We start from the raw sequence: 27,222 nt of genomic DNA on the forward strand, positions 1-27,222 counted from the left end.
CCTCTGTGCCTGTGTTGCACACAGCAACAGATGTGGTCCTGGAGTCGAGGATCACTTGGCTTGTGGCCTCAATGGACAGTCCTAGTTTGAGTTTAAGGCTAATAGCTTGTCCCGCCACAATGTGGACTCGTACCATTAGGTTTGTTACCTGGGGTGGTACTGAGGTGTTTTGGTTGCTAGCAACCAGCAGACCTCTGGAATGGTCTGTCCAGCCATAAGGTTTGCCGTGTCTAGCACAGGAGGATCCTTTTTGGCTGGTTTTAGTGACCACAGTACATTGTGGCTGGTGTCCACTCGGACACCTAATCTTACCAAGATGTCAGAGCCTATGTAGGTTGCATGTGGTAAGCCTGGTACCACGAGGAATGGGTGGGCCAGTTCCCATTGGTTCCAGATCAGTTTCAGGTTAATGACTCCTTTCGCAGTCATCACTCATGAACTGTTGAGATGCAATGGAAAGCGGAAAGCTTTCTCGATCAGAACTGGACCCAAATGTTTTTTAACCAATGTTTCGTAGAAATCTTGGTTAATAGCTGATTTATCTGTCCACAGCGACAGTACAGCATCTTCGGTGTGGGATCCTAGGATCTCTACACCTTTAACTACCAATGGTAGGTAGTATCCGGTGGGCTCTGACTGTCTCAGCTCGTAGAGGAGGCTTTCTTGTTCAGTCAGAGTTGGGTCCACCGGTTGGGTCTCTTCGGTTTCACATGCTTTTTAAGGCTTACTTACCGGGACTGTGTTCTCTGCTGAGAGGTCCTCGGTGCCTTCTGCGGTGCCTGCTGTTGGGCAGTCTGTGACTGTCTCAGGAGGCATGAGTATTGGCAGGGGTTTGCTCACTCTGGCCCACATTGTCTGTTCACAATAATCTATAATCATCTCAAAGCGATTTACAAAATCCTGGCCGATCAAAAGTGGGAATGAGTCAACCGTAGACACATGTACCGGGTGGTATAATGTCATCTCGCCAACCTGCATGTGAACCATAGCTATAGCTGTCAGGGTTGTCCTCGTCTCTGCGAGGCCCTGCAGTTCTATAGCACGTTCTATGAGAGGTTTCTCTGTGAACACCGTTAGTGGCGGTCCTGAGCTCCTCGAACAGTTTGGCTGGCATAATAGTTATGTCGGCTCCACCGTCCAGTAGGGCTTCATGTGTGAGGACCCCTTCAAGTTTGATCGACAGGTAAGCTTTTTTAGCGACCCCCTTTCTGATCAGGTTACACAGGAATCTTGTAGGTTTTGGCCGACGTTTCTTCTTACGTTTACCTTTGCCTGTGTAATCCTGGTTTGTCCGAACCGTTGGTGCAGTCAGAGTCAGTCAGAGTCAGAGTCAGAGTTTCTTTATTGTCATTCGCACCTCATGTGGTACATGTGGTGGAGCGAAATTATGTACACGGGGTCCCAGTTACATCCAACAATAAAATGTCTAAGAAAAACAGTAATAACATCTAAGATATGAACTAAGAAAAACATCAACTAAATATACACTAAGCACTCATAAAATAAAACATTGAACATCAGCACAAACATGAACATGAGTCTGTGAGCAGATGTGCACGCATGAACACATCAACATTGAAACAGATCAGCAGCAACATGATATGGTTTTTCACAGTGATTATTCTAGTTATATATTCATGAGTCTAACAGCCTCAGGGTAGAAGCTGTTCCTCAGTCTAGTGGTTCTACACTTAATGCTCCTTAACCTCCTTCCTGAGGGGAGTGGGGCAAAAAGTGTGTGTGCTGGGTGGGTGGGGTACTTCATGATGCAGGTGGCCCTCTTCCTGCATCTGGAGGTGTAGATGTCTGTGATGGTGGGGAGACTGATTCCAACATATTTCTGTGCAGCCTTCACCACTCTCTGCAAAGCTTTTCTTTCTGCAGCTGTGCAGCCTCCATGCCACACATTGATGCTCGAGCACAGGATGCTCTCCACTGCACACCTGTAGAAGGAGGTGAGGACTGAGCTTCCCAGACCAGCTCGCCTCAGCCGTCTGAGGAAGTAGAGTCTCTGATGAGCTTTCTTGATCAGGCTGGTGGTGTTGTTGCTCCAGCTGAGGTTGTCATTCATGTGTACACCCAAGTACTTGTAGCTGGAGACCACTTCCACCGCAGATCCTCTTATGTTCAGGGGGGTGTAGGTGTTTTTGTTCCTTCTGAAGTCCACAATCATCTCCTTTGTCTTCTTCACATTGATGTGAAGGTTATTCTCTCTGCACCAGCAGATGTTATTCTCTCTGCACCAGCAATTCTCAGGAGCAGCAGTCGCTGCTGCTCCTGAGAATTTGTTTTTTGACAGGCCTCCATCATGTATGTATGAGATCACCCGCTCACTGTTTGTTGAGGGGCTCTCATTGTTTGTAACAACAAGGTCCTGGTGGCTGTCCGTGACAGCGGCAACATTGTTGTTTGTGTCACCTTGACTTGTCTGAACCGTTAGCACAGCTGTTGCTGTTTCTGAGGTTTCAGTTTGTGACGGGTCACCGTCGGTGACGTGTGAATGTACCCCCCCTTTTTCTGGTGAGGGCCTGTCAGAGTTTACAACAACAACGTCATGGTGACTGTCTGTGACAGCAGTAACGGTGTTGTTTGTGTGTTCTGACTCATCAGCAATGATATTGCCACACAACGCGTCAGGTTGTTTGTCCGTGGCAACACCTTTCAACATTTCCAAGAACTGACGCACACTCTCTGTCTCGTCCGAGCTCAGAGGTCTGGGGCTCTCTTTCTGGATCCGCTGCTGTTTCTTTTTTGTCTCAGGCTGTTCAGGCCGACGTGGAGGGGGAGCAGGTACCCTCCTCTGGGGTTCCCAGTGGGATCCCTGGTTGTATGGGTCACCTTTAGTGCCATACTTTTTACCCTTAGGGCGTGCGCCCCCCTTCTGGTACATCCTTTCATCCTCTGGTTTCTTGAGAAAACATTTAGGATCTTGTCTGGACCAGGGGGCACTCACCTGTTGTGGTTTGGCTGCTGGGAAACCTCGTTTCCTCTCACCTTTTTTGGGAGGGGGAGCTGAAGCTCTCGTCCCTTCCAATTCTAATGACTGGGCAGGAATCCTCTCACCTGGGAACACCTCAATGGGTGTTTTGGCCTGTGAACGGGCTTCAAAGACATTCACAGCACATTTTTTTATCTCACTGATGCTTTCTCTTTGAAATTAGCCATCATTTGCACTGACATCCTTATGTCAGGGTGGAGATTTTTGCTGAAAATGAACTTTAACGCTTCCTCCTTCTCCATGCCGGTTTCGATCCTGTAGCCAAAATAAGCCTGCAAAATTCTGGAATAATATGCCCTTGGGTGCTCATTCTTACCTTGAATGACCTTGTCGGCAGCTGGATATCCGCCAGGTCCCGCGCAAGGGGTATACTCTTTCATAAGAGCAGCACATAACAGCCGGTAATCCTTTCTTGTGGCATCAGGTTGAGGCTCTATGAAGGAAAACACCGTTCTGGCTGAAGTGAGCCTGATTAAACCTACTTTATCCTCAACTGTAGCGTTGGGATAGCTTCTTAATTGGAAGTCAAGGTCGTTCAGATAGGCCTTAGTGTCGGTCGAACCCAACGGCCCCGGCTCAAAGCGTTGGACATACTTCGCTATTTTTATGCAATTCTGCTATTGAGAGCGGAGGCTGAGGGATTGGTGTTGTTGGAACAAAATAATCACGTGGAGGTGATTCACCAGACTCACGTGGAGGTGGCAGAAGGGGATTATGTGTAGGATGTACAGCAAAATCCTTATGAGGTGGTGGTGGTTGACCTGGACTCTGACCCAGTTTGTCTTTAAATTCCAGACATCCTTGCCCCTCGTCAGAGATTTTATTTGTGGCTGCGGCAAGTTTTGCCTCACAGGCTGGTAAGCGTTCATGTGATGTATGACACTCACTTTGTAAACGCACGCCTTGTTGGACTAACGCAGCTTTTTCCAATATGCACTCGTCCAGAGATTGTGATGTGAGCTACAACCGTTGTTGCAGAACATCATTGTCTGAACACATTGCTTCGTACTTAATCCCTCCTTCACGTAGCTTTTTCTCATATGAGTCTGCTTGTAACAACAGCTGAGCTTGTGAGAGCTCTTCTTCACGTTTCAATTTATCCTCCCAGGTCTCCTTATCAAATTGAAACTGTGCTATGAGTTTTAGATACTCCTCACGTGTTGTTTCGCGGTCCTCTGTCTCGCGTTTCAACCTTATTGCAAGGTCTTCTGCCCTGTTGGCCTCAATACAAAATTTAGCTTTCAGCAAGAGTGCTATTTTAGCTAGTTGTTCATAGCTTGACTTCGTTATGGCTGTGGAAGTTACACTGTCTGCAACTTCCTTCAGCTAGTCCAATAACTCTGTTGAGGTCATGCTGTCCACCTGTTCACCATATGGATATAAGGAATCTGTTAGGATCTTTAGGGCTGTCTCAAGCCAGTCCTTATTATCACATGGAGCAACATTAGCTTATGTTAAATCTGCCATGGTTATCCACTTTTCCGCAAAACCTATTTGGTTAAACCGTCGCAATCTTAGAGTTTTCCAGCAGGTAAATGTTTGTATTTAAGTGAGCAGTGAGATTAACACAATATTTTAGCTCTGGGTCTCATCAACATTACTGTTATAAGCCAATTTTTCAATAAATGGGCCCCTGTGTTTATCAATCAACCTTTATTTATACAGGTAAATCCCATTGAGCCTCGAGGACTCATTTACAAGAGAGACCGGATTTCAACAAAGAAAGATGACAACAATGGACAACAGCAACAACAATAAACAGTTATAAAAAAGCATACTACAGTTTTTGTTTTTATTTTTTATTTTTTTTAACAAATAGGATGGCTAAAAGGAAAAGGTAACAAAAAAAACAGCTAGATTCCAAGACAAATGTAGAAAACTAAAATCAGGAACATGTCAGCATTGGACCCTGCCAGGTGTCCAACAGATTCTTAAAGACACTTAGAGAGGTCAAGGTCGAGAGCTTCAAATCTTTTTGTAAGATATTCTAGGAAACAGGAGCGGAATAGGAGAAGGCCCTTTTGCCTAGTTCAGTCCTCATTGTAGGAACACTGCAGGTAATAATGTCCTGAGAGCGCACTCCGTAGCTGCACTCACACAGAGACATGTAGGAGGAGATGTATGAAGGCAACAGACCAAGAAATGATTTAAAGATGAAAATATACCAGTAAGAGAGTCTGCGTGAAGTTAATGATGTCCAGTTAACCAGTGAATACAGGGTGCAGTGGTGGGTGCGATAATCACAGCCAGTTATGAATCTTAGTGCACCATGATAGACAGCATCCAACATCTGCAGGGTTCTTGTAGGAGCGTTCATGTAAATAATATCACCATAATCAATTGAGGGAAGGAAAGTCACAGATACAAGGCATTTTCTAGCATTCAGGGTTAGACAGGATCTGTTTCTGAAAAAGAAACCCAGTTTAACTTTCAGTTTCTTTATCAAGTTTTCCACATGGAGCTTAAAAGAGAGATGTGAGTCGACCAAGATACCCAAATATTTATAGGAATCAACAAACTCAATGGGGACACCATTTGAGGATAAAATCGGAGGAAGAAATGCTGGGACCAACTTCCTATTTGAAAAAAGCATCCCTTTGGTTTTGTCGGCATTTAGGACAAGTTTGAGGCGAAACAAATCAGTCTGGATGATGTTGAATGCAGATTTCAATAGCTGGAAAGCCTTAGCAACAGTTTTAGCTCGACAATAAACAACTATGTCATCAGCATAGAAATGTATGGATGCATTAGGGATGTTTTTACCTACATTATGTATGTAGATTGTAAAGAGGGTGGGTCCTAAGACTGAGCCTTGCGGTACGCCATTGTTGACTGTTAAATAACTGGAGGAAGTACCATTATGTTGAACACATTGCCTCCGGTCTGAAAGATAGTTAGAGATCAACCAATGGTGTGATCTGAGAAACCGATTTCTGAGAGTTTATGACACAAGATGTTCTGATCCACAGTGTCAAAAGCTTTAGACAGGTCTAAGAAAAGTGCAGCACAATAATCCTTAGCATCCAGTGCTTCAACAACATCATTAAGAACCTTCAGTGAAGCAGTGGTTGTGCTGTGTTGTTTCCTGAAACCAGATTGATGTGGAGGTAAGATGTTAAATGAGTCCAGGTAATTTTTGATTTGAGAGTTTATCAGTTTTTCTAGAACCTTGGCTAAAATACAGAGTTTAGAGATTGGTCGATAGTTGTTCAGTGAGGTGGGGTTACCTCCCTTCAGCAAAGGAAGAACAAAGGCTGTTTTCCAAGTGTCTGGGATGGAGTTTTGTCTTATGGAGAGATTGAAGATATGGGTCACAGGGACTGTGATGATATGAGCAGCCAGCCTTAAGAAATAAGGTGGAAGTTCATCAGGACCTGCAGATTTTTTAGGGTCAAGATTTTTTAACAGTTTATTGACCTCACTGACTGAGAATGGAGAAAAAGAGAAGCTGTGATTAACTGAGGATTGACTTGTAGGAGGGATTTGATTTGTTGAAGTTTGGTTATTAGGGGAAGTGGCTGAGTGAGTGGACGTACACAGCGTTACGCCACTAGCTTCTCAGCGAATCAGAACGTCCCAAACAGCGGTTGTCGACCAATCACAGCTCGTGTGTACTCGCTGGACTGTTAGCATCAACAGTCCAGTCAAATTATCGCCCATCAAGCTTCAAAAACATGCTCAATTTACTGTGAAACGTAACGAATCAGCATAGTAGCAGCTCTGAGACGGCGCTCAGTCCACAGACAACGTATCACCATTTAAAACACGACTCATACGAGTCCATTAAACAGAACCGGGTCGAACATGCAGAACCCCCAGTCCATGCTAGAGTTTCAAACAGAATGAATGCATTATTCTCACTGCTTACAGCTTAGTTACACAAACAGATTGACAATTTCAGCTTTAAAATGAACACATTGACGCAATTCTCCATCTTTCTAAACCCCACAACCGTAAAATATGTCTGTACCAAGGTCAAAACTCAGACTTTTTTATGCCAACATGACGTGTTATTTCACAATAACACAGGTCTCGGGTCACACGTAATTTATCTCTTTAGAAACCTTATGGGCCACCAAAAATGTAGTGATGTAGGGACAGCTTTGCTGTAGACACTACTAATTAATTATTCTTAAAGCTAGTTCAAGCACAAAGAATATTAATTATTTAATTACAACAGATTCTTTTTTTTTCGAGTTAAATTTCTACCATGTGACCGAGATAACTGTGAGGATTGTTTAATCAGTGACATGAGACGCCATTTTATCTTTGAGCCATCAGAATAAATGCGGTCATTTATTTAACAGAATCAAAATTTAACATCAAGACATGTACACATTGATTTGCTAATCTGTTTCTGATTAATAAAAACTTGGCACGCTTTACTAACAAGACAACAGAACATTACTGATTGAGGCTGATTCACCTCTGAAGGCATCTGGATTACTGGCAAATAAAAAAGTTTAAGGGAAGGAATAGATTTAAAAGGAAGATGGATGAAGGAAGATGTATGTTTGTTGACCAGAATTAGCACGCTTCTTTCAACACCAGCTCAACCTTCCGGTACACTTCAGGACGTGCAGAGACTTTGTTACCTTAGATGGGGGGATACTTCCACTCCGGAACAGAAGTCCATTAGTACGATCCCTTTACAGCGTCTCCGGTTAGAGAGGCTGGTCATCGTCAGAAGTCGTGTGGTTTACTCCGTTCAATAGAACAAGCTTCCTTCGAAGTTGTAGGGCATTACGCCCGGGTGAGTTCACAGCGAGGCGCTGTGACTCCGCTGGGATGGACGGACCCCCGTCTCACGGTCAAATCTATCAGCTATTGATTAAATCTGAAAGTTCCTTAGGAACTCTCAGTAAGACTCCAGTCAGAGATTCCACTCAGAAGTAGAAGACTGCAAGAAGACTCCATAGTCCCAAGAAAGACTTTAAAAAGACTGAGGAAAACTGCAGGAAGACTGAAGGAACACTGGATGATCCCAGGAAGTGTTGACTTTTTAAAGAGTACTCACTTCCTGTCAATTGGTACTTCCTGATTGGTTGAAACAACCAGCAGGGGCGGTGTTTTAGTGATGTCAGAGGGTTATTAGGAGTCAAAAAGACAGCAGGAATGTTTACGAATGGTTAGTACAGACAGAGGAATGTTATGGCGAAGTGAGACAAACGCATATGCCAGTTGAGGTTATTTACTGTCTGCTAGGTTTAAAAACAAGACACTTCGTTCTAATAACTTGCTTTCTGACCTTTGACCGACATCCGTGACTTCTGACCGACATCAAATCCAGTCATTCAGACAGAAGATCAAAATGCACAATTACTTTGTAAATAGACATTTAACTTGATTTCTAAGTCTAATGAGGTTTAAAAATCATTAATACTGTTTCACAGTTGATTTAAATGAGTGGTTGACTTCAACATTTAGAAATGGTATGAACTAAACACACTTTGATTATCAAGATATTCTAAAATAGTAATGATAATGTAAAAAGGAAGAGTGTTCTTTCAATTGATTAATTCAGGATACAATTAAATAGTCTCTTGATGAGATAATTTGTATTTCTGGATTTAGATCAATGAAATAACAGTTCCTGTCCCCTGAGGGTCTTCAGAGACAGGTTGAGGTCAGGGGCCTGGTTCACTACACTCGGGACCCTCAGATTGAGTCTGATGCTCTACCGACTGAGCAATCCAGGTTCTATCCTCTATATATGTTTCTGTCTTTCTGTCTGTTTCATTTAACCTTTATTTATACAGGTATGTGTCAATGAGCCATGAGGACTCACTCACAAGAGTCCTGTAAAAAAGTGCACTTTGACTGAACAGGGATTGAACCATGGACACTCACATTAAGAGTCTGATGCTCTACCAACTGAGCTATCCAGTCTCTATCAACTGTACATATGTATATGTCTGTCTGTCTGTTTCATTTAACCTGTTTTTATACAAGTATAAATGAGCCATGAGAACTCACTCACAATAGAGTCCCGTATAAAGTGCACTTTATTGAACTGGGACTTGAACCCTGGACCCTCAGATTAAAAGTATGATGCTTTACCGAATGAGCTATCCAGACTCGATCCTCTATATTTATGTACTTGTTGCTCTGTCAGTTTTATTTAATGTGTATTTATACAGGTAAGTGTAAATGATTTGTGAGGACTCACTCACAATAGAGTCCTGTAAAAAGTGCACTTTCCCTGAACAGGGACTTAAACCCTGGACCCTCAGTTTAAGAGTATGATGCTCTACCGACTGCGCTATCCAGACCCTATTCTCTATAAACATGTATCTGTCTGTCTGTTTCATTTAACCTGTATTTATACAGGTAAGCGTCAATGAGCCACGAGGACTCACTCACAAGAGTGTCCTGCAAAAAGTACACTTTGCCTGAACAGGGACTTGAACCCTGGACCCTCAGATTAAAAGTCTGATGCTCTACCGACTGAGCTTTCCAGGCCCTAGTATGTCTTTCTTTCTTTCTAGGAGGCTCTTCTGGCCGCCTGCATTTCTGACTTAGACCGAGCATAAGCTGTTTGTGCTCATTCACCTGCCGCTCCTCTGTTCAGCCGAGCAAGTAGAGACGAGAAAATAACTGTCATGTTGCCTCAGCCAAACCGGAAAAGTCAGTTTTGGTTTGAATGTGTGTGTATGACAGAGAGAGGGAGTGTGAAGTGTAGCACAAACAGGTGTATCCCTCACAGGTTAAGCTGCTCCTTCTTTTTCTACTCGGCCAGCTGTGTGGTTTACCTTCACAGACGAGACGTTTTATAGACTTTCGCCACCTGGACGTCTCTCTGGAAAGGACTCTGAGAACGCCAACGTCCCTGAAGATGATCTGACAGCTCGAGGCATGAGAGCTCCCGGTGCTTTGTCTTTTCCCGACATCTAGGATCAGACTACCTGGACCGATGAGCTTCACTGCGGCGCTGACATTGGCCCAACGTGTGCAGAGTTAGCAACACCTGCTGAAGAGGATGACACCTCTGCTGAGCAGCCTCTCACTGTGTCTCTGTGTCCTGTTCTGTGGTAAGACAACCCCTGGAGTCTGGGCAGTGTGTCAGTGGAGGGGCAGCAGTCTCAGACTCAAACATCTGACCCTGTCAACACAAACATATCAACATCTGCAGTTATTGTTTCAACACTTTTCTTTTTACTGTAAAACCTCTCATCTCGTGTATTCATCAGCTTTAATCTGTTAATCTGTATAGACTGGATATAAAATGTATCACGCAAGTGGACAACTTTTCTTGGGGAGACCTGTCTGTTAAAATCACTTGTAGAGCCGTCTGACATTTCAGGAAGAACAGGTTGCTGTTGACCAATCCCACTCCTGATACACAGGAACTGTGTGAACTCTCTGTTTTACTGGCAGGGCGTAGAGCCTCACAGCTCACCGCGGTTAATTACTGTGAAGTTGTTCAGTAAAATGATCAATTTTGACAACGTTCAGTGTCGCTATCAATAAATCTGTCTGTTTGTCAGCGTTCATGAGTCTCATGGTGGTTTTCAGTTTCCTCGAATGGATCAGTGGTTGGTGTTGCCGCACAGCAAGAAGGCCCTGCGTTCCAAACCCAGTTTGGGTCCAGGGTCTGGAGTTTGCATGTTCTCCTCAGATTTTGTGTGGGTTTCCTTCAGGTGCTTTGGTTTCCTCCTAAAGAACAAAACATGCATGTATTATTTTTCTTTTTTTTTGTTGCCTTCAGGCCTCTCTTGGAAAAGAGATCTGGGATCTTTGAGGGATTTGGCTAACAACCACGTTGATGTCCCCCGTCACTGAGGGGTTTGAATAGTGAATGTTTGTAGTTTTTGAGATGAGTGTTTTTCTGAACTGGAATTGAACAAGGATAGCAAGTACACAATGATTTTAGTGCAAGATATTCAAGTGGGTCAGAGTTACACTGAGTAAAAGAAGAGATATGTTTTATTTATTTATTAATTTATTGCTTATTGGAGGCAGCACAGAGTAACGCGTCCTGACAAGTAGAGAGTGCAATTGTTTCCACCACTAGACATAATTATGGAGCCAGGGGGTGGCCAGTGGTGGCTTTGGCCATCGCAGATTAATCTTTGGCCACCCCGGTCATTTGAGAAAACTATAAGTTTAAGCAATATAAAAACTAGAAAGCATAATCTCTTCAAATAACTGGGATGGCTGGTTTCTGTATGTATGGTGGTGGCCATCTTTGATTTTGACGTGACAACCCAGTTTTTGATAGGGACCTTTCTTACGCCTAGATGTAGCCACACACCAAAATGAAAGTCAGTACTTCACTTATGTTTCAAGTTATGTTCAAATCATGCATGGACGGACAGATGGAAGATATTTCCAATTCCCCCTTTTCGCTCTGTGATGTGGGGCAATAAATGAGTCACAGAGACAATGTTGTAGTTTGAACTTTGGCCATTTTCAAAATGTTTGTGCAACCAGTTTTCTCCTAAAATAGTCACAAAGCCATTGTGGGTGTCCTAAACTCTTCCCAGCATTTTTTCTGTGATTCTTGAGCAGGAAGTCTGGAGCTCACTGGGCTGTGACTGATGGAAACTTTGATGAAACCTGAAATGTTTTCATTGCAGTCTCACTGAATTCTGAGTGTTGACCCACTGTAGCAGCTGCCCCACAGTTATGATCCAGTCTGCAGCTAGAGTACACTTTTTAATACGTAGAGGATTGATAACACTGATTCAAACACAGCAGATTTTGACATACAAACATATATATATATATATATATATATATATTATATTATATATATATATATATATATATATATATAATATGTTTTCTGTCCCACAGGCGTCAGATCTCACAACTAAGTGGGACTGAAACATATATATATATATTTTTTTTAATTTCTTGCAGCTTTGAGTGTCTCCCTTTTCTCTACTACTTGAAGTCCAGTGAGGTAGCACATTAAGAGTGGAACAAAGGTTATAAAATATGACGGAATCAGTCTCCCCACCATCACAGACATCTACACCTCCAGATGCAGGAAGAGGGCCACCTGCATCATGAAGGACCCCACCCACCCAGCACACACACTTTTTGCCCCACTCCCCTCAGGAAGGAGGTTAAGGAGCATTAAGTGTAGAACCACTAGACTGAGGAACAGCTTCTACCCTGAGGCTGTTAGACTCATGAATCTCTAACTAGAATAATCACTGTGAAAAACCATATCATGTTGCTGCTGATCTGTTTCAGTGTTGATGTGTTCATGCGTGCACATCTGCTCACAGACTCATGTTCATGTTTGTGGTGATGTTCAATGTTTTATGTTATGAGTGCTTAGTGTATATTTAGTTGATGTTTTTCTTAGTTCATATCTTAGATGTTATTACTGTTTTTTCTTATACATTTTATTGTTGGATGTAACTGGGACCCTGTGTACATAATTTCGCTCCACCACATGTACCACATGAGGTGCGAATGACAATAAAGAAACTCTGACTCTGACTCTGACTCTGACAATACAGAATGAGATGACATGGTACTGTTTGATACGCTTCAATAAAAGAAAACAAAATACAAGATTTTTTACGACATTACATCATGATGCAATAAAATACATTTATCTAATTTGGGTGATGTGATAAAAACTCAGAGGTATTCAGTAGCTGCCCTCACAAAATATGCATAAATAAACACAAACATGTCACGATCCTCGAGGTTGGAACCCAATTGCAGGGAGGCGAGCGAGGCAGGAGTTTAAAATAAAAATTTATTTTAAATAACAAAACAAAAGGCTGTCGGTGCAGCAAAACTTACTTTGGCAGACAGGATCAGAAACTAGGCAGAGCAGATCATCAGAGGGACAAAAACTGACAAGACAGAGGAGGACTGAGAAATCTGTGAACACAGAACAATCACCGGACAAGGAGTGAAGGAGAGACAGGCTTTTTATGAGACAGAGGGAGAGTGAGTAACGAGAGCACCTGGGCAGGTGGCTGATGAGGGACAGGTGTGAATGATAAAGATTGAGTGGAGAGGCAGACTGAGGAGTGAGTGGAGAATAACAGAATCAGATAAACAGAAAATCACACACAGAGCAGAACAACAAAAACATAAAGAGCAGACAGAGACAGAACCTAGAAATGGAAGGAAATGATTTAGTTTGTGGGATGATTGTTTGAAGATATAAATGTTGGTTCCTGGTTGCAGCTTGAAGGAGAAGGCAGAGGCTTAGGCAGATGGGGGGGCAGCGGGGCCGCTGACCGTGACAGTTGGTTCCTGGTTGCAGCTTGAAGGAGAAGGCAGAGGCTTAGGCAGATGGGGAGGGGCAGCGGGGGCCGCTGACCGTGACACAAACATGCATAATGATCTCATAGTTTTAAAAGCTAATAAAAATACAGATCGTCTTATGTTAAAAAAAAAAGGATTACTGTGTTGAACCAACTACAATAGAGTATAAAAACATATTATGCAACTTCATTCAGCATTTTGAGAAATTATTTGCAGTTTTGAACAAAATTTGGACAAATTAATTTATAAAACAATTTTGTTTGCATTTGGGGACTCCACTGTACCTCCAACCATACATCCTGTACAGAGCATGCCAGGTGCCAGAGATCAAATTAAAAAAGTAGAGGTTGTAAAAAAATCCTTTACCTCAGTTTAGTTTGTGTAGTTTTGTTTATTATGACCCATTGTCATGGTCAAACTTGGAATAACTGTTAATGACATTTTGTTGCCCCTCCTCCGCCCACATCATACCCATATTGCCTCATTTTGTACCCACTGTAGCATCCACTGGAGTGCCTTCCTGAAATGAAGATAAGCAGATGTGGATGAGTCCTTTTGAATAATAATGATTCATTATCATCATGGTTAGACCTGAGCATTTGTGACTTTAGCAGATGCAAATGCAGCACTTTTTCTCCTGAGTTTCTAAAAACAAAATTTGAAAATTTCTAGATTCCTTTCAACAAAAGCATTTAAGACTTTTTCAAGGACTCTGCATTTATTGTGCGAGAAGATGTGTTGCACAAGTTTTTTGGACATAGTCAAAGTTCACGCCACAAGACTTCTGTGCCTCATGCAAGAGCATTCGAAAATTCTGGAAGTGTTTAAAGACATTTCAGAAGCTTCCTCACGAATTATGTTTGCAAGTTGTTCACCATCAGTTGTAGCCCAGTGAGACACTTCAGGGAGCAACTGTTGCCACAGTCCATCTATAGTCCAAAGATTTGTGGAGAGCTGGTCAGCATAATGTGGACTTCATCAATAAAAAAATGAGAAGTAAAAAAATATATATCCAAAATGATACAAATGTGTCTAAATCTAAATAAACTATTGGACAAACATAAACAGTAGGGGCAATTCTAGGATCTGACCTTTAGGGGTGCTTAGCCCCCAGTACTGACAGTAGCTCTTGGCTTGAACAACACATCTCATGTGGTTTGTGAGACGTGTAAAAGCTTACAACACCTGGTATTCCCAGGTTGTCTCCCTTCCAAATACTACACAGGCGTGACCCTGCTTGGCTTCCAAGATCCGATGAGAACGAGGGTGTTCAGGGTGCTATGGTTGTAAACAAGGAGCTCTAGGATCATAATATAAAAAAGTTAAATCTGGTCCTCTGGACATTCAAAAAAACCAAACAAAGCAAAACAACAAAAAAATGTAGAAACGTTTCGTCTTTCATCCGAAAGACTTCCTCAGTCTGATTTTTCTACCTGGATTTTAGATTTTTCTACCTGGATTATTGAGCATGCATCAGGATCTCTAGGATCATAGTAAACAAAGACTAAACTATTGCGATCAGAAGTTGTAACATATATCTACATTTAAAACACACAAAACAAAGCACAGCTAGCTTTAAACATTAACCTTTAATTTAACCATTAAGCATGCAATGTAATTATGACAGAAAATGGAGGATTTACCTGCAGTTACCTTCGTACAGATGAACATGTGGTACTTCCTGTTCATAACTTGTATTCAGCTGCTCATGAGGTTGGTCGCTGGCCTTTATCACCTTTTACATTTTCCCAGACTCTATTTAGGGTTTTGGAAATGGAATAAACTGTATTCCACCTTCTAAACTCTCAGGGTAACATGCGTCTGACTTACATGTTCTCCACGGACAACATTTAACCATTTTTTATGATGATTTATCATGAAATCTCTCTGACTGCAAAGCGTTCATATTGAAAAACCCAGACAAAGTTGTCAGAGGAAGTGAGTGGAGCTCCTGCAGGTAAGAGGCGTTCACTTCAGGACAAATTGAGGTTGCCGATTGGTCAGTTGATGGAATGATTGACAGGTGACATCAAGGATTCTACTTGTGCAAAAAAAATCATAGATTTTACTGGCTTGTTTAAGAGTGTCATCGTTTATTCCAAATTTATTTCGTTTTTTGGTTAATCTAAGGTGAGGGTTTGCACACTATGGCTCTTTGGGCCCTCTGCAGCTCTAAGTTTTGACCAAAACTAACATAAAACTGAAGTTTATTGGTCGTTGTACCAACAACAAGATATGACTCGTTTTAGCAGCTTTCCGATCATTTATTGATAGTACGTAATAAGAAAAGGCATAAAACTCGTTGACTACATCATGCTAGTAGTTTGTTAGCAACTTCTTTTATCTCACTTCCAGTCCATCACACCGTAACTTACGGTGTGATCTTTTTCTCAAATCCACCAAATGTTTTGGGGGGACTACCTTTAAGGCAAGTTGCTGAGAAGAAATATGAAGAGTCATCTTGATAACAATAAAATTAAAGAAAAAAAAAACAAAGTAAATGGAAGTATTTATTTTCATAGTAAAATTCAATTATGTATCCAGCAAACTGGCCTAATTTTTTACTTTATGCTTTATTACACCATAATAGGATACTTTATGAATTGCTTCTACAATTAAAAAGAAACTCACATAAGCCTGCATATTTGTGTTTGAATTTTTATAAAATTGGTAAATAATTATAAATATTTTTCTTCTTTACATAAATCCAGTCTTTTCGTTTGCCCTAATATATAAAATATCAATAAATATTAATTATCATTTGATATTTTAGTTTCATAATATCACACTTACTGGCCAGAAAAGGCCCCTCCTTGATAATCACAACTTTAGCAGGTGTGGCTCCAAAGACATTTTATTTAGTGTGCAGAGGGGAAGAAATGGCTCTTTTAATCATAAAGGTTGCAGACCCCTGGTCTAAGGTTTGAGAACTGAGTTTCCTTACAAAATCATAATGATGGTTTCTTAATTTTTCAGGGGTGCTGAGTTAAAATTTAGTGGTGTTTGAGTGCCCCCCCCCCCCAAAAAAAGGCTAATATTGCCACTGATTAACAGATGGCATGAATATCTGTTTTATTAATGAAGGGGGAGCGGTGGCGCAGAGGTTAGAGGAGGTGGGCCTGTGATCGGAAGATCGCTGGTTCACGCACCGGTACAGACAACATCAAAAATGTGGGTGGGGTAGGTGAAGTACCCACACTTGCCCCCACCCTCATTCGCCCCACCCTGGGCCCATGAGCAAGGCCCTTAAACCCCATCTGCTCCCTAAACAGGTCTCTCTTGAAAATGAGTTCTCGTAGCTCAATGAGACTACATACTAAAGGCTAAATGAAAAAAAAAAAAAGTTGGATGTGATTTAAGTGACACTACAAAGAAAATAATTGATGCTATTGACCAGTATCACAGAATACAGCAATTTGTTGACGCTCCCTGGTTCTCTTCTAGCTCACTTGTTTTCCCATTCACACTTAAAACAAACATACCGTGTTTTTCTGACTATAAGGTGCGATATCAATGAACAGGTCTGTTTTCATACATAAGGTACACCAGATTACTGTATTTTCCGCCATACATGTGGCACCGCCGTATAAGTCGTGTCAGTCCAAATATGTCTAATAAAGTGAAAAAATTCATAAATATATCACTTCGCCGTATTTGTCACATCTATTTTGCATCACTGCTGACAACCCGGAAATGTGGGCCGGCGTTGTGCCAAAAATTGACTGGCTGCCAAATGGTGGCACGGGAGGACTTTAACAAGAATTTAATAAGATTAACACTTAAAAACAATTATATGTTTGCTCGAAATTATAGTAAAGGTGTGTCTCAGTTTAACTTTTGCTTAATAAATGCACTTTGACTGTCAAATCAACAGCATTTCAAAAGCCGTTATGCAGAAGTAGCGCGCAGGGGGCGACTTGCTGTGCATTTCTTCGAAATTTAACAAGATAACCACCTAAAACAATTACTTGTTTGCTCGACATTATAGTACAGGTGTGTATCAGTTGAACTTTTACTTAATAAAATGACTTTATTGGTCAAATCAGCTGTATTTTGCTGGGGTGATGCAGCGAAATGAAGCTGATTTGACAGTTGCTCCAGGAGAGCTGGACGAAGGTGGCAGGTTATGGCAAGCTGATTGTATCATTAATAGCCACTTTTACCCATTACATGACACAACAGCATGCCATACTACACAAGTACCATCTAGCAGCTGAAAATGGTAGTGTTTAATATTTTCAATGTCAGAATGAATGAAAACGGTCATATCTCAGACAAAAATTGGTTTATAAATATGAGGGGAAAAATCCCTAAATAAGTCCCTTTGGCGTATAAGTCACAGGGCATGTAAATTTTGCAAAAAAATGTGACTTATAGGCCGAAATATATGGTATAAGGTGCGTTAAGCGCAACAAAACAGTCAGATAAGTCAAACTTTATTAACTCATTCACAATAACCACATAAAATCGGTTCAAGGTCAGTAAGCACAACCAGAATTAATACTTAAGGTGCGCCTGATTATAAAGCTTATTGTCGATTAAAGGATTTTAAGTGCACCTTATAGCCCGAAAAATACGGTAAATACAACACTTAATGCAAACCAGAGCACATGGTTGATGTAACTGAAGGGACTGAACTCATTTGATTTGATTGCAGACAAAGAGTTTCAGTCATTTGCTACAACTGCTCGTCAGACTGCAGCTGACTCAGTCGTGCTTCACCTGCATCCATGAAGGCAGCACAGGCTGAGGGTTATTTCAGTAATGCAGCACAGGCAGATTCCACCCCAAACCTCAGGGTTACAAACAATGAACACATTCTCAGACACAAAAACCACACAGCTGTCTTCATGGCACACGGGTCATGACGGTAAACGCATGAATCACATCTTCACGCAGTGATCATGAGGGTTTGAATCAACTCGTACTGAAGTTTCTTCACAGCAGATCTGCTCAGCTCTTACTTCTGCTGCAAAAGTTAGAGAGGATTAACAGGATCAGGGCTTTTAATCATCTTCTTATGAAAAGTTATATCTCATGAACCACATGATTAACTTTAATTAAACTTGCAGGAGTTATTTATTGGATGGACCTCTCCATCTGATTGAATTTTGGAGTCATCATGATACAAGATGGCCACCACACCTAACCAATCTCAGTTCAGACAAAAATTTCAATAAGTCAGCTTCTTTTACACGTAAGGACCAACAAGCTCTGGAGTGATAGTAGCTTAGAATGATCCCCATCATATTCTGAGCACTAAAAGACTGGGACCTTTATTTTAATTATAAACTGGAGTGAACTGTCTGTTAGCAAAATATCTCTAGATGGATGGATTTTATGAAAATTTTCAAGAAAGTAATTGATTAAATGATTAATATTGTAGGCCATTTAAATAAAAAATAGACACCACAACTAAGTGACCTTAGAAAACACAAGTATTGATATAATTCATTGTATTTTAGATGTTAGATATATTTGACCTGGTTGTCTCTGAGACTGATCCACAGTACGAACTTCAAGTGCTTCTTCATGTGAGAGATCACTATTGAGAGCGTTATTGTTAATTGTTGGAGTCAACTCTTCTGTTAGCAAAATATCTCATGAATCCATGATGAACCTATTAGAAGAAACAACTGATGACATTTTATATTCATTCAGTGCAAGATGGCTGACACGGCAAATTAACTCAGGGACAAATGGCTTTAATACAGTCAGTTTAGCAGATGTTGAGCTAAAATCTGATGTGGTAGTAGCAGAGAGTCATCAACACACGCGCTGTTTTTAAGGTTTATTAAAATGGCTACAGCTCCGTCAGTTCTCAACTCCGTTATTAAAGGCCTTCTTTTTAATTTGAAAAATCATCTTTTTAAATAATGAACCATATTTATCGGCAGTGTTGTGACAGTCACAGTTCGAACACGGCGACATTTTTTAAATTTCCCAACAAAACCTTCAGGTTCAAGCTTGTTCGTTCTTTTTCTCTGGAACATCTTGGAGCGTCTGTTGGCAGAGTCCCATCATGCATTATTCATAGCAGCTTCAGTGCTGGGTTGTGTAAACATGATGTTTCTGTTTGGAACAATTACTTCATATCACTCCTCTTCCCTCGTGTTTCCCTTTTCCTTATTTACTGTATTTTCGCCCTATAAGTCATGATTTTTTGCATAATTTGCATGTCCTGCAATTTATATGCCGAAGCGACTTATTTATGGATTTTTTTTCTCATATATATAAACCAAATTTTGGCTGAGATATGATCGTGTTCATTCATTTTGAATGAAAATATTAAACACTACCATTTTCAGACGCTAGATGGCACTTGAGTAGAATGGCATGCCATTGTGTCATCCATCCATCCATCCATCCATTTTCTTTACCCGCTTATTCCATTTCGGGTCACGGGGGTCGCCGGTGCCCATGTCCAGCAATCACTGTGCGAGGGGCGGGGGACACCCTGGACGGGTCGCAAGTCCATCACAGGGCCACACAGAGACAAACAACCATTCACTCTCTCACTCACACCTAGGGACAATTTAGAGTTACCAATCAGCCTAACATGCATGTTTTTGGACTGTGGGAGGAAACCGGAATACCCGGAGAAAACCCACGCATGCACGGAGAGAACATGCAAACTCCACCCAGAAAGGCCCCTGGACCGGGGTTTGAACCAGGGACCTGCTCGCTGAGAGGCAGTAGCTCTACCATTTGCGCCACCGTGCTGCGCCATTGTGTCATATAATAGGTAAAAGTAGCTATTAATGACACAATGGCTTGCCAAAGTCTGCCACCTTTGTCCCGTTCGCCTGGAGCAACCATCAAATCAGCTTCATTTTGCTGCACCGCTTTGGCGAAATGCAGCTAATTTGACCATTGACATGCATTTATTAAGTAAAAGTTCGACTGAGCCACACCTTTACTATAACGTTGAGCATACAGATAATTGTTTTAGGTGCTTATCTTGTTTAATTTCGAAGAAATGTTCAGCGTTCCTCCTTCTTGATTTCCTCCCTGTCTGCGTGCTCCCGGAGCACCGAGGCAGCAGATACTTTTGAAATGCAGCTGATTTGACCATTAAAGTCCTTTTATTAAGTAAAAGTTAGACTAAGACACACCTTTATTAATTTTGAGCAAACCCGTGCACACTCCCGCGGCTGCCAATTGGCAGCCAATTGATTTTGGCACAACACCGGCCCACATGTCCAGGTTGTCAGCGGTGACGTGTAACAAATGTGATGCGTCAGCGGTGACACATAATAGAAGCGACGTGTACGGCGAAGCAACATATTTATTGATTTTTCCACTTTGAAATGTAATTTCGTTGTGTGTCAGTGACTATAAAGCTGATTCTGATAAAATTACGAGTTGTGCTAAAACAGCAGCTTTAGGGAAATATCCTGGATTTCTATTAAACATTAAACTTTTCTACGCTCTTAGATCAATCTTTATTCTTCATCAGACCTTCAGAACCTAAATCAATCAACCTTTATTTAGACAGGTAAATCCCATTGAGCCTCGAGGACTCATTTACAAGAGAGACCTGATTTCAACAAAGAAAGATGACAACAATGGACAATAGCAACAACAATAAACAGTTATAAAAAGCATACTACAGTTTTGTTTTTTAACAAATAGGATGGCTAAAAGGAAAAGGTAACAAAACAAAAAACAGCTAGATTCCAAGACAAATGTAGAAAACTAAAAACAGGAACATGTCAGCATTGGACCCTGCCAGGAGTCCAACAGATTCTTAAAGACACTTAGAGAGGTCAAGGTCGAGAGCTTCAAATCTTTTTGTAAGATGTTCCAGGAAACAGGAGCGGAATAGGAGAAGACCCTTTTGTCAAGTTCAGTCCTCATTGAGGGAACACTGCAGGTAATAATGTCCTGAGAGCGCACTCCGTAGCTGCACTCACGCAGAGACATGTAGGAGGAGATGTATGAAGGCAACAGACCAAGAAGTGATTTAAAGATGAAAATGTACCAGTGAGAGAGTCTGCGTGAAGTTAATGATGTCCAGTTAACCAGTGAATACAGGGTGCAGTGGTGGGTACGATAATCACAGCCAGTTATGAATCTTAGTGCACCATGATAGACAGCATCCAACATCTGCAGGGTTCTTGTAGGAGCGTTCATGTAAATAATATCACCATAATCAATGGAGGGAAGGAAAGTCACAGATACAAGGTGTTTCCTAGCATTCAGGGTTAGACAGGATTTGTTTCTGAAAAAGAAACCCAGTTTAACTTTCAGTTTCTTTATCAAGTTTTCCACATGGAGCTTAAAAGAGAGATGTGAGTCGACCAAGATACCCAAATATTTATAGGAATCAACAAACTCAATGGGGACACCATTTGAAAAATTAAAATTCATCCATATGGAGACATGAAGGTGCTTAATGTTTCAGATATGTGAGCTTCATCTATTTAAGGAAGTCTAAACCAGACTTTTGTCACACAGAGGTGAAACTTGTAAAAACACCAACTGTAAGAAGATATATGTAAAAACAAGTCTGAACTGATTTTACCTGATAAGGTGCTTCTGAATGTGGTCTGATGAAACCAGTGTGGAGGATTAAAACACACAGCAGCTCTGCAGACAAGTTGTTCATGGATCACTTTTAATCTCGTCCTTGAATTAATCTATTATTGATGCTGTTTTTACTGGAGGATCAGTGCACCAGCACCAAGGCCCGTCAGTCTTTTAGGATTATTTAAATGTTTTAAATCACAGTGTGGGTGGAATGAAACAGGCGTCATCTTTAGGACACTTTATTATTCCTGTGGGTTGGACATTTGCAGTGAAAGTCTTTGTGCTGTCATCACTGCATGTTTCTATACAGTGATGAAATTAGTTCTCTGCATTTAACCCATCACACCTGAGACACACCAGGTGGAGCAGCGGGCAGCTATGTAGGCGCCCGGGGAGCAGTGAGGGATTGGGTATCTGGCTCAAGGATACCGTGGCATGTGAGCAGTTGAACCTGTGACTGTCTGGTCCCAAGTCAGCTGCCCTACCACAGCCACAGTGACAGAGATAATTTCAGCTTTTTTATTTGGAATTCTGAAATTGTTTTTTTGAAAATGAAAACTGAAAATATGAGGAGCTGAAATTAAAGATTGATAATAAATAAATAAATAAATAAATAAATAAATAAATAAATAAATAAATGTCATAGGTAAATTCGTTGCATAAAATAGTTCATGTTTTAAACACCATCCATCCATCCATCTACCATCCATCCATCCACCCATCCATCCATACGTCCACCCATCCATCCATCATCCATCCATCCATCCGTCCATCCGTCCATCCAGCAGGGAACATTGTGGACAGGTATTTTAATTTGATCAGGATCTCTGGATTTTGATTTGTGTTAGCAGTACATTGTACAGGAAAGACAATCTTTAGGAAAACAATCAGTACGCTGAAGTACTCCATCTCTTACGGATCTGAATAGTAAATTTTTTGTAGTTTCGCGATGAGTGTTTCTCTGGACTGGAATTGAACAGAGAATGCAAATAAACCTTAATGAGTTTATTGTAACATATTCTAGTTGTCAGGAGCTACACTGCATAAAAGAAAATACGTTGATTTGTTTATATATTTTTTGCTTGTCCAAAGCTCTACACACCAGGTGCAATAGCGGAGCCAGGGGGTGGCCATTGGTGGCTTTGTCCACCATAGATTATTCTGCGGTCACCCCTATCACTTTAGGAAACTATATTTTAAGCAATATAAAATCTAGAAAACATAGTTTCTTCAAATTATATGGGTGGTCAGTTTACATATATTTGTGGTAGCAGCCTTCTTGGATTTGTAGAAAGGAAAGTTTCTTATGCCTAAATGCAGCCATGCAGCAAAATGGACGTCGGTACCTCGTTTATTTCTTAAGTTATCATGCTCAGAACATGCAATGATGGATGAACAGCCGGGCTGACAGGGCGATGGCGGGTATTTCCAATTCTTCTCTTCACTCCAAAAGCCTGCAAATAGTTCCACAAAGACAACAAAGGGATCTTGGCAAAAATAAACTTCTTCTTCTTTGTTCGGCTTTTCCCTCTTCAGGGGTCGCCACAGCAAGTCATCCTCCTCCACCTCACTCTGTCCTCTGCATCCTCTGTCCTCACTCCAACTACCTTCATGTCCTCTCTAACTGCATCCATATATCTCCTCTTTGGCCTTCCTCTTTGTCTTTTTCCTGGCAGCTGCATTTCTAACATCCTTCTACCAACATACCCACTGTCCCTCCTCTCTACATGTCCAAACCATCTCAATATGGCCTCTCTAACTTTGTCTCCCAGTTGTTCAACCTGTGCTGTACATCTGATGATCTCATTCCTAATCTTATCCATCCTTGTCACTCCTAAGGAGAACCTCAACATCTTCATTTCTGTCACTTCCAGTTCTTTCTCCTGTCTTTTTGTCAATGCCACTGTCTCCAGACCATACAACATAGCTGGTCTTACCACTGTCTTGTAAACTTTTCCTTTGACCTTTGCTGACACATTTTTGTCACAAATCACTCCTGAAACTTTTCGCCATCTACTCCATCCTGCTTGGCATAGGCATCGCAACCATTATATGTGAAGGGGACAAGTCCCCCCACACATAAAAAAACGTTCATTTGGACCCCCCCCCCCCACACACACACACACACACACCTACACACATCGTGTCCCCCCCACATTACGGATGCTTCTGACGCCCTTGCTGCCTGGACTCTCTTTTTCACTTCTTTACCAAACTCCCCATTTTCCTGGATAGTGGACCCCAAGTACTTGAAATCCTGCACCTTTGTGACCTCTGCTCCTTGTAGCCTCACTGTTTCACCGGCCTCCCTCTCATTCACACATGTACTCTGTCTTACTACGACTGACTTTCATTCCTCTTATTTCAAGTTCATACCTCCACCTCTCCAAGTTCTCTTCCACCTGTTCCTTGTTCTCACCACAGATCACAATGTCATCTGCAAACATCACAGTCCATGGGGATTCCTGCCTGACCTCATCTTGGTCCATCACCAGAGCAAACAAGAAGGGGCTCAGAGCCAATCCTTGATGCAATCCCACCTCCACCTTGAAGCTATCTGTCACTCCTACAGCACATCTCACCACTGTCCTGCTGTCCTCATACATGTCCTGTACCAGTCTAACATACTTTTCGGCCACTCCAGATTTCCTCATGCAATACCACACCTCCTCTCTTGGCACTCTGTCATATGCTTTTTCTAAATCCACAAAGGCACAATGGAGTTCTTTCTGACCCTCTCTGTACTCCATCAGCATTCTCAAAGCAAAGATGACATCTGTGGTGCTCTTTCTTGGCATGAAACCATACTGCTGCTCACAGATATTCACCTCTCGTCTAAGTCTTGTTTCCACAACTCTCTCCCAGATCTTCATTGTGTGGCTCATCAACTTAATTCCCCTGTAGTTGTTACAACTCTGTACATCACACTTGTTCTTAAAAATGGGCACCAGCACACTTCTTGTCCATTCCTCAGGCATTTTCTCACCCCCATTGAATATTTGAATCAAAAACCTCTCTGCCATCTCTCCAAGACATTTCCAAATCTCCACTGGTATGTCATCTGGTCCTACTGCCTTCTCCTTCTTCATTCTTTTCAGAGCTTTCCAGACTTAACCCTCACTAGTCTTTCCCACTTCCTGGTCCACATATTCTATGACCTCTACTCTTCTTTCTCTTTCATTATCTTCATTCATTAGCTCCTCAAAGTACTCCTTCCATCTTTCCATCACACTCTCATCACTTGTTAGAACATTGCCATTCCTATCTTTAATAGGCCTAACCTGTTGCACATCCTTTCTAGCCTGATCCCTCTCTTTTGCCAATCGGTACAAGTCCTTCTCGCCCTCTTCAGTGTCCTGTCTCCCATACAACTCATTGTACGCCCTCTCTTTTGCCTTAGCTACTTTCCTCTTTGCTTTACGTCCTATCTCCTTATATTCCTGTCTCCTCTCTTCAATCTTCCCACTGTAATATTTCTTCTTGGCTAATCTCTTTCTTTGAATGGCGTTCAGCACTTCAATATTCCACCACCAGGTTTCCTTATCATCTATTCTCTGTCCAGATGACACACCAAGTACCTTCCTACCTGTCTCTCTAATTATTGTTGCTGCAATAATCCAGTCATTTGGAAGCTCTTTCTTACCATACAGAGCCTTTAACAGCACCCCTCAGAATTTCTCACAACATTCTTCCTTCTTCAGCTTACACCATTTGGTCTTCTTCTCTGATTTTGCTCTTTTTCTCTTCTTCACAACAACATTCCTTCTACACACAGCCATCCGATGCTGTCTGAACACACTCTCCCCTGCCACAACCTTACAGTCCCCAATCTCCTTCAGGTTTCCTCTTCAACACAGAATGTAGTCGACCTGCATACTCCTTCCTCCACTCTTATAGGTCACTCTATGTTCCTCCTTCTTTTGGAAATATATAGGTATTGACTATAGTCATTTCCATTCTCTTGGCAAAATCCACCACCATCTGTCCTTCCTGGTTTCTTTCATTGTCACCAAACCTACCCATCACTTCCTCATCCCCTCTGTTTCCTTCACCAACATGTCCATTCACGTCTGCTCTGATCACCCCTCTTTCCTTCCTGGGAATAGTCTCTATCACTTCAGCCAGATCTGTCCAAAATGTATCTTTATCCTCAACCATCACATCCTACCTGTGGAGCATAACCACTGACGATATTTAGCATCAGACCTTTTACTTCTACCTTCAGGCACATCACCCTATCTGACACTCTCTTCACCTCTACTACATTCTTTGCCAACTCCTCCTTCAGGACCACCCCTACTCCATTTCTCTTTCTATCCACACCATGGTAAAACAGTTTGAACCCTGCTCCAATGCTGCGAGCCTTGCTGCCCTTCCACTTGGTCTCTTGGACACATAAAACATCTACCTTCCTTCTCTGCATCATGTCAGCCAGCTCTCTACCTTTGCCTGTCATTGTCTCCACATTTAGAGTTGCAACCCTCAGTCCTACATTCTTCACGTTCCTCTTCTCCCTCTGTCTCCTGACACAATTCCTTCCTCGTGGTCTTCGACTAACAGTAGCACAATTTTCGCCGGCACCCTGTTTGTCAACAGCACCAGTGGCGGTCATTGTTAACCCGGGCCTCGACCGATCCGGTATGGTTTCGCTTTGATGAACTCACATTATAGTTCTGGCAAAAGTGTTTTACATCGGATGCCATTCCTGACACAACCCTCACCATTTACCCGGGCTTGGAACTGGCACAAGAGATACACTGGCTTGTGCTCCCTAGTGGCTGGTTTAATAATAACAGTTATAAAATTTATTGTAAAACTTGCTTCCATTCATCTGTAATACACACGTTTCATTGGTGCAGTCAAGCTGTAAACTGAGTTCTTTGTATTTTGGAGCAGAGCTGCACTCCTGAGTCTTTATGGCTCAGCCCAAGATAAATAAATATATGTTATCTTGGCAAAAATAAACAAATAAATAAATTACAGTTTGAAGCTGTACAGCTCAGACAACTTCACACCTTCAGGTGACAGGACATGCTTCATGAACTGAATTGATCTCTTTTGTGTTTTTTTATTTTACCACAGAATGCTCAGCTTAGTGTGATGACGTCACACCAACTTTGTGCTGTTTAAACATTCGGAAATGGAAAAAAACCCTGTTCTTACTGTTTTAGCAAAGTTTACATTGTTATACTGTTTATATTAGAGCATAAGAATCAGGTTTTTTTCAGTCAGTGAATTGCATAGTTACTGCCATAAAATTTCTGAATTCAGTTCAACCCCCCCAGAGAGCAGAGGGCACCAAAGTTTCCATTGACTTCCACTGAATCAGAGCTCAGACTTTTCACTTCAAACTGGAAGTGAAGGCTCTATTGAACTTGTCTCATTTCCTACATAAAACTCTGTAGACATTTAAAAAGTTTGCCTTTAAAAATAAAATTTACAATTTACAC

The 27,222-nt window shown here is 41.7% G+C and overlaps 1 protein-coding gene, 1 non-coding gene and 1 pseudogene across 2 annotated transcripts in view; 1 reads left to right on the forward strand and 2 right to left on the reverse strand.

Annotated features, from left to right (window-relative positions):
- Positions 1-9,387: 9,387 nt before the first annotated feature.
- Positions 9,388-9,460, reverse strand: trnak-uuu. The gene has a single exon. It is a non-coding gene; the product is annotated as a tRNA-Lys (tRNA).
- A 517-nt stretch (positions 9,461-9,977) lies between these two features.
- Positions 9,978-27,222, forward strand: part of nectin4a (nectin cell adhesion molecule 4a) — a 51,118-nt gene continuing 33,873 nt past the window's right edge. The window contains exon 1 of the mRNA XM_037681789.1: positions 9,978-10,029. Coding sequence (XP_037537717.1) covers positions 9,978-10,029 — 52 coding nt within the window. The remainder of the gene's footprint in view (positions 10,030-27,222) is intronic.
- Positions 14,414-14,532, reverse strand: LOC119421327 (annotated as a pseudogene).

The sequence above is a fragment of the Nematolebias whitei genome, chromosome 1, assembly GCF_014905685.2.
Source record: "Nematolebias whitei isolate Nwh7 chromosome 1, NemWhi1, whole genome shotgun sequence".
Lineage (NCBI taxonomy): Eukaryota > Metazoa > Chordata > Actinopteri > Cyprinodontiformes > Rivulidae > Nematolebias > Nematolebias whitei.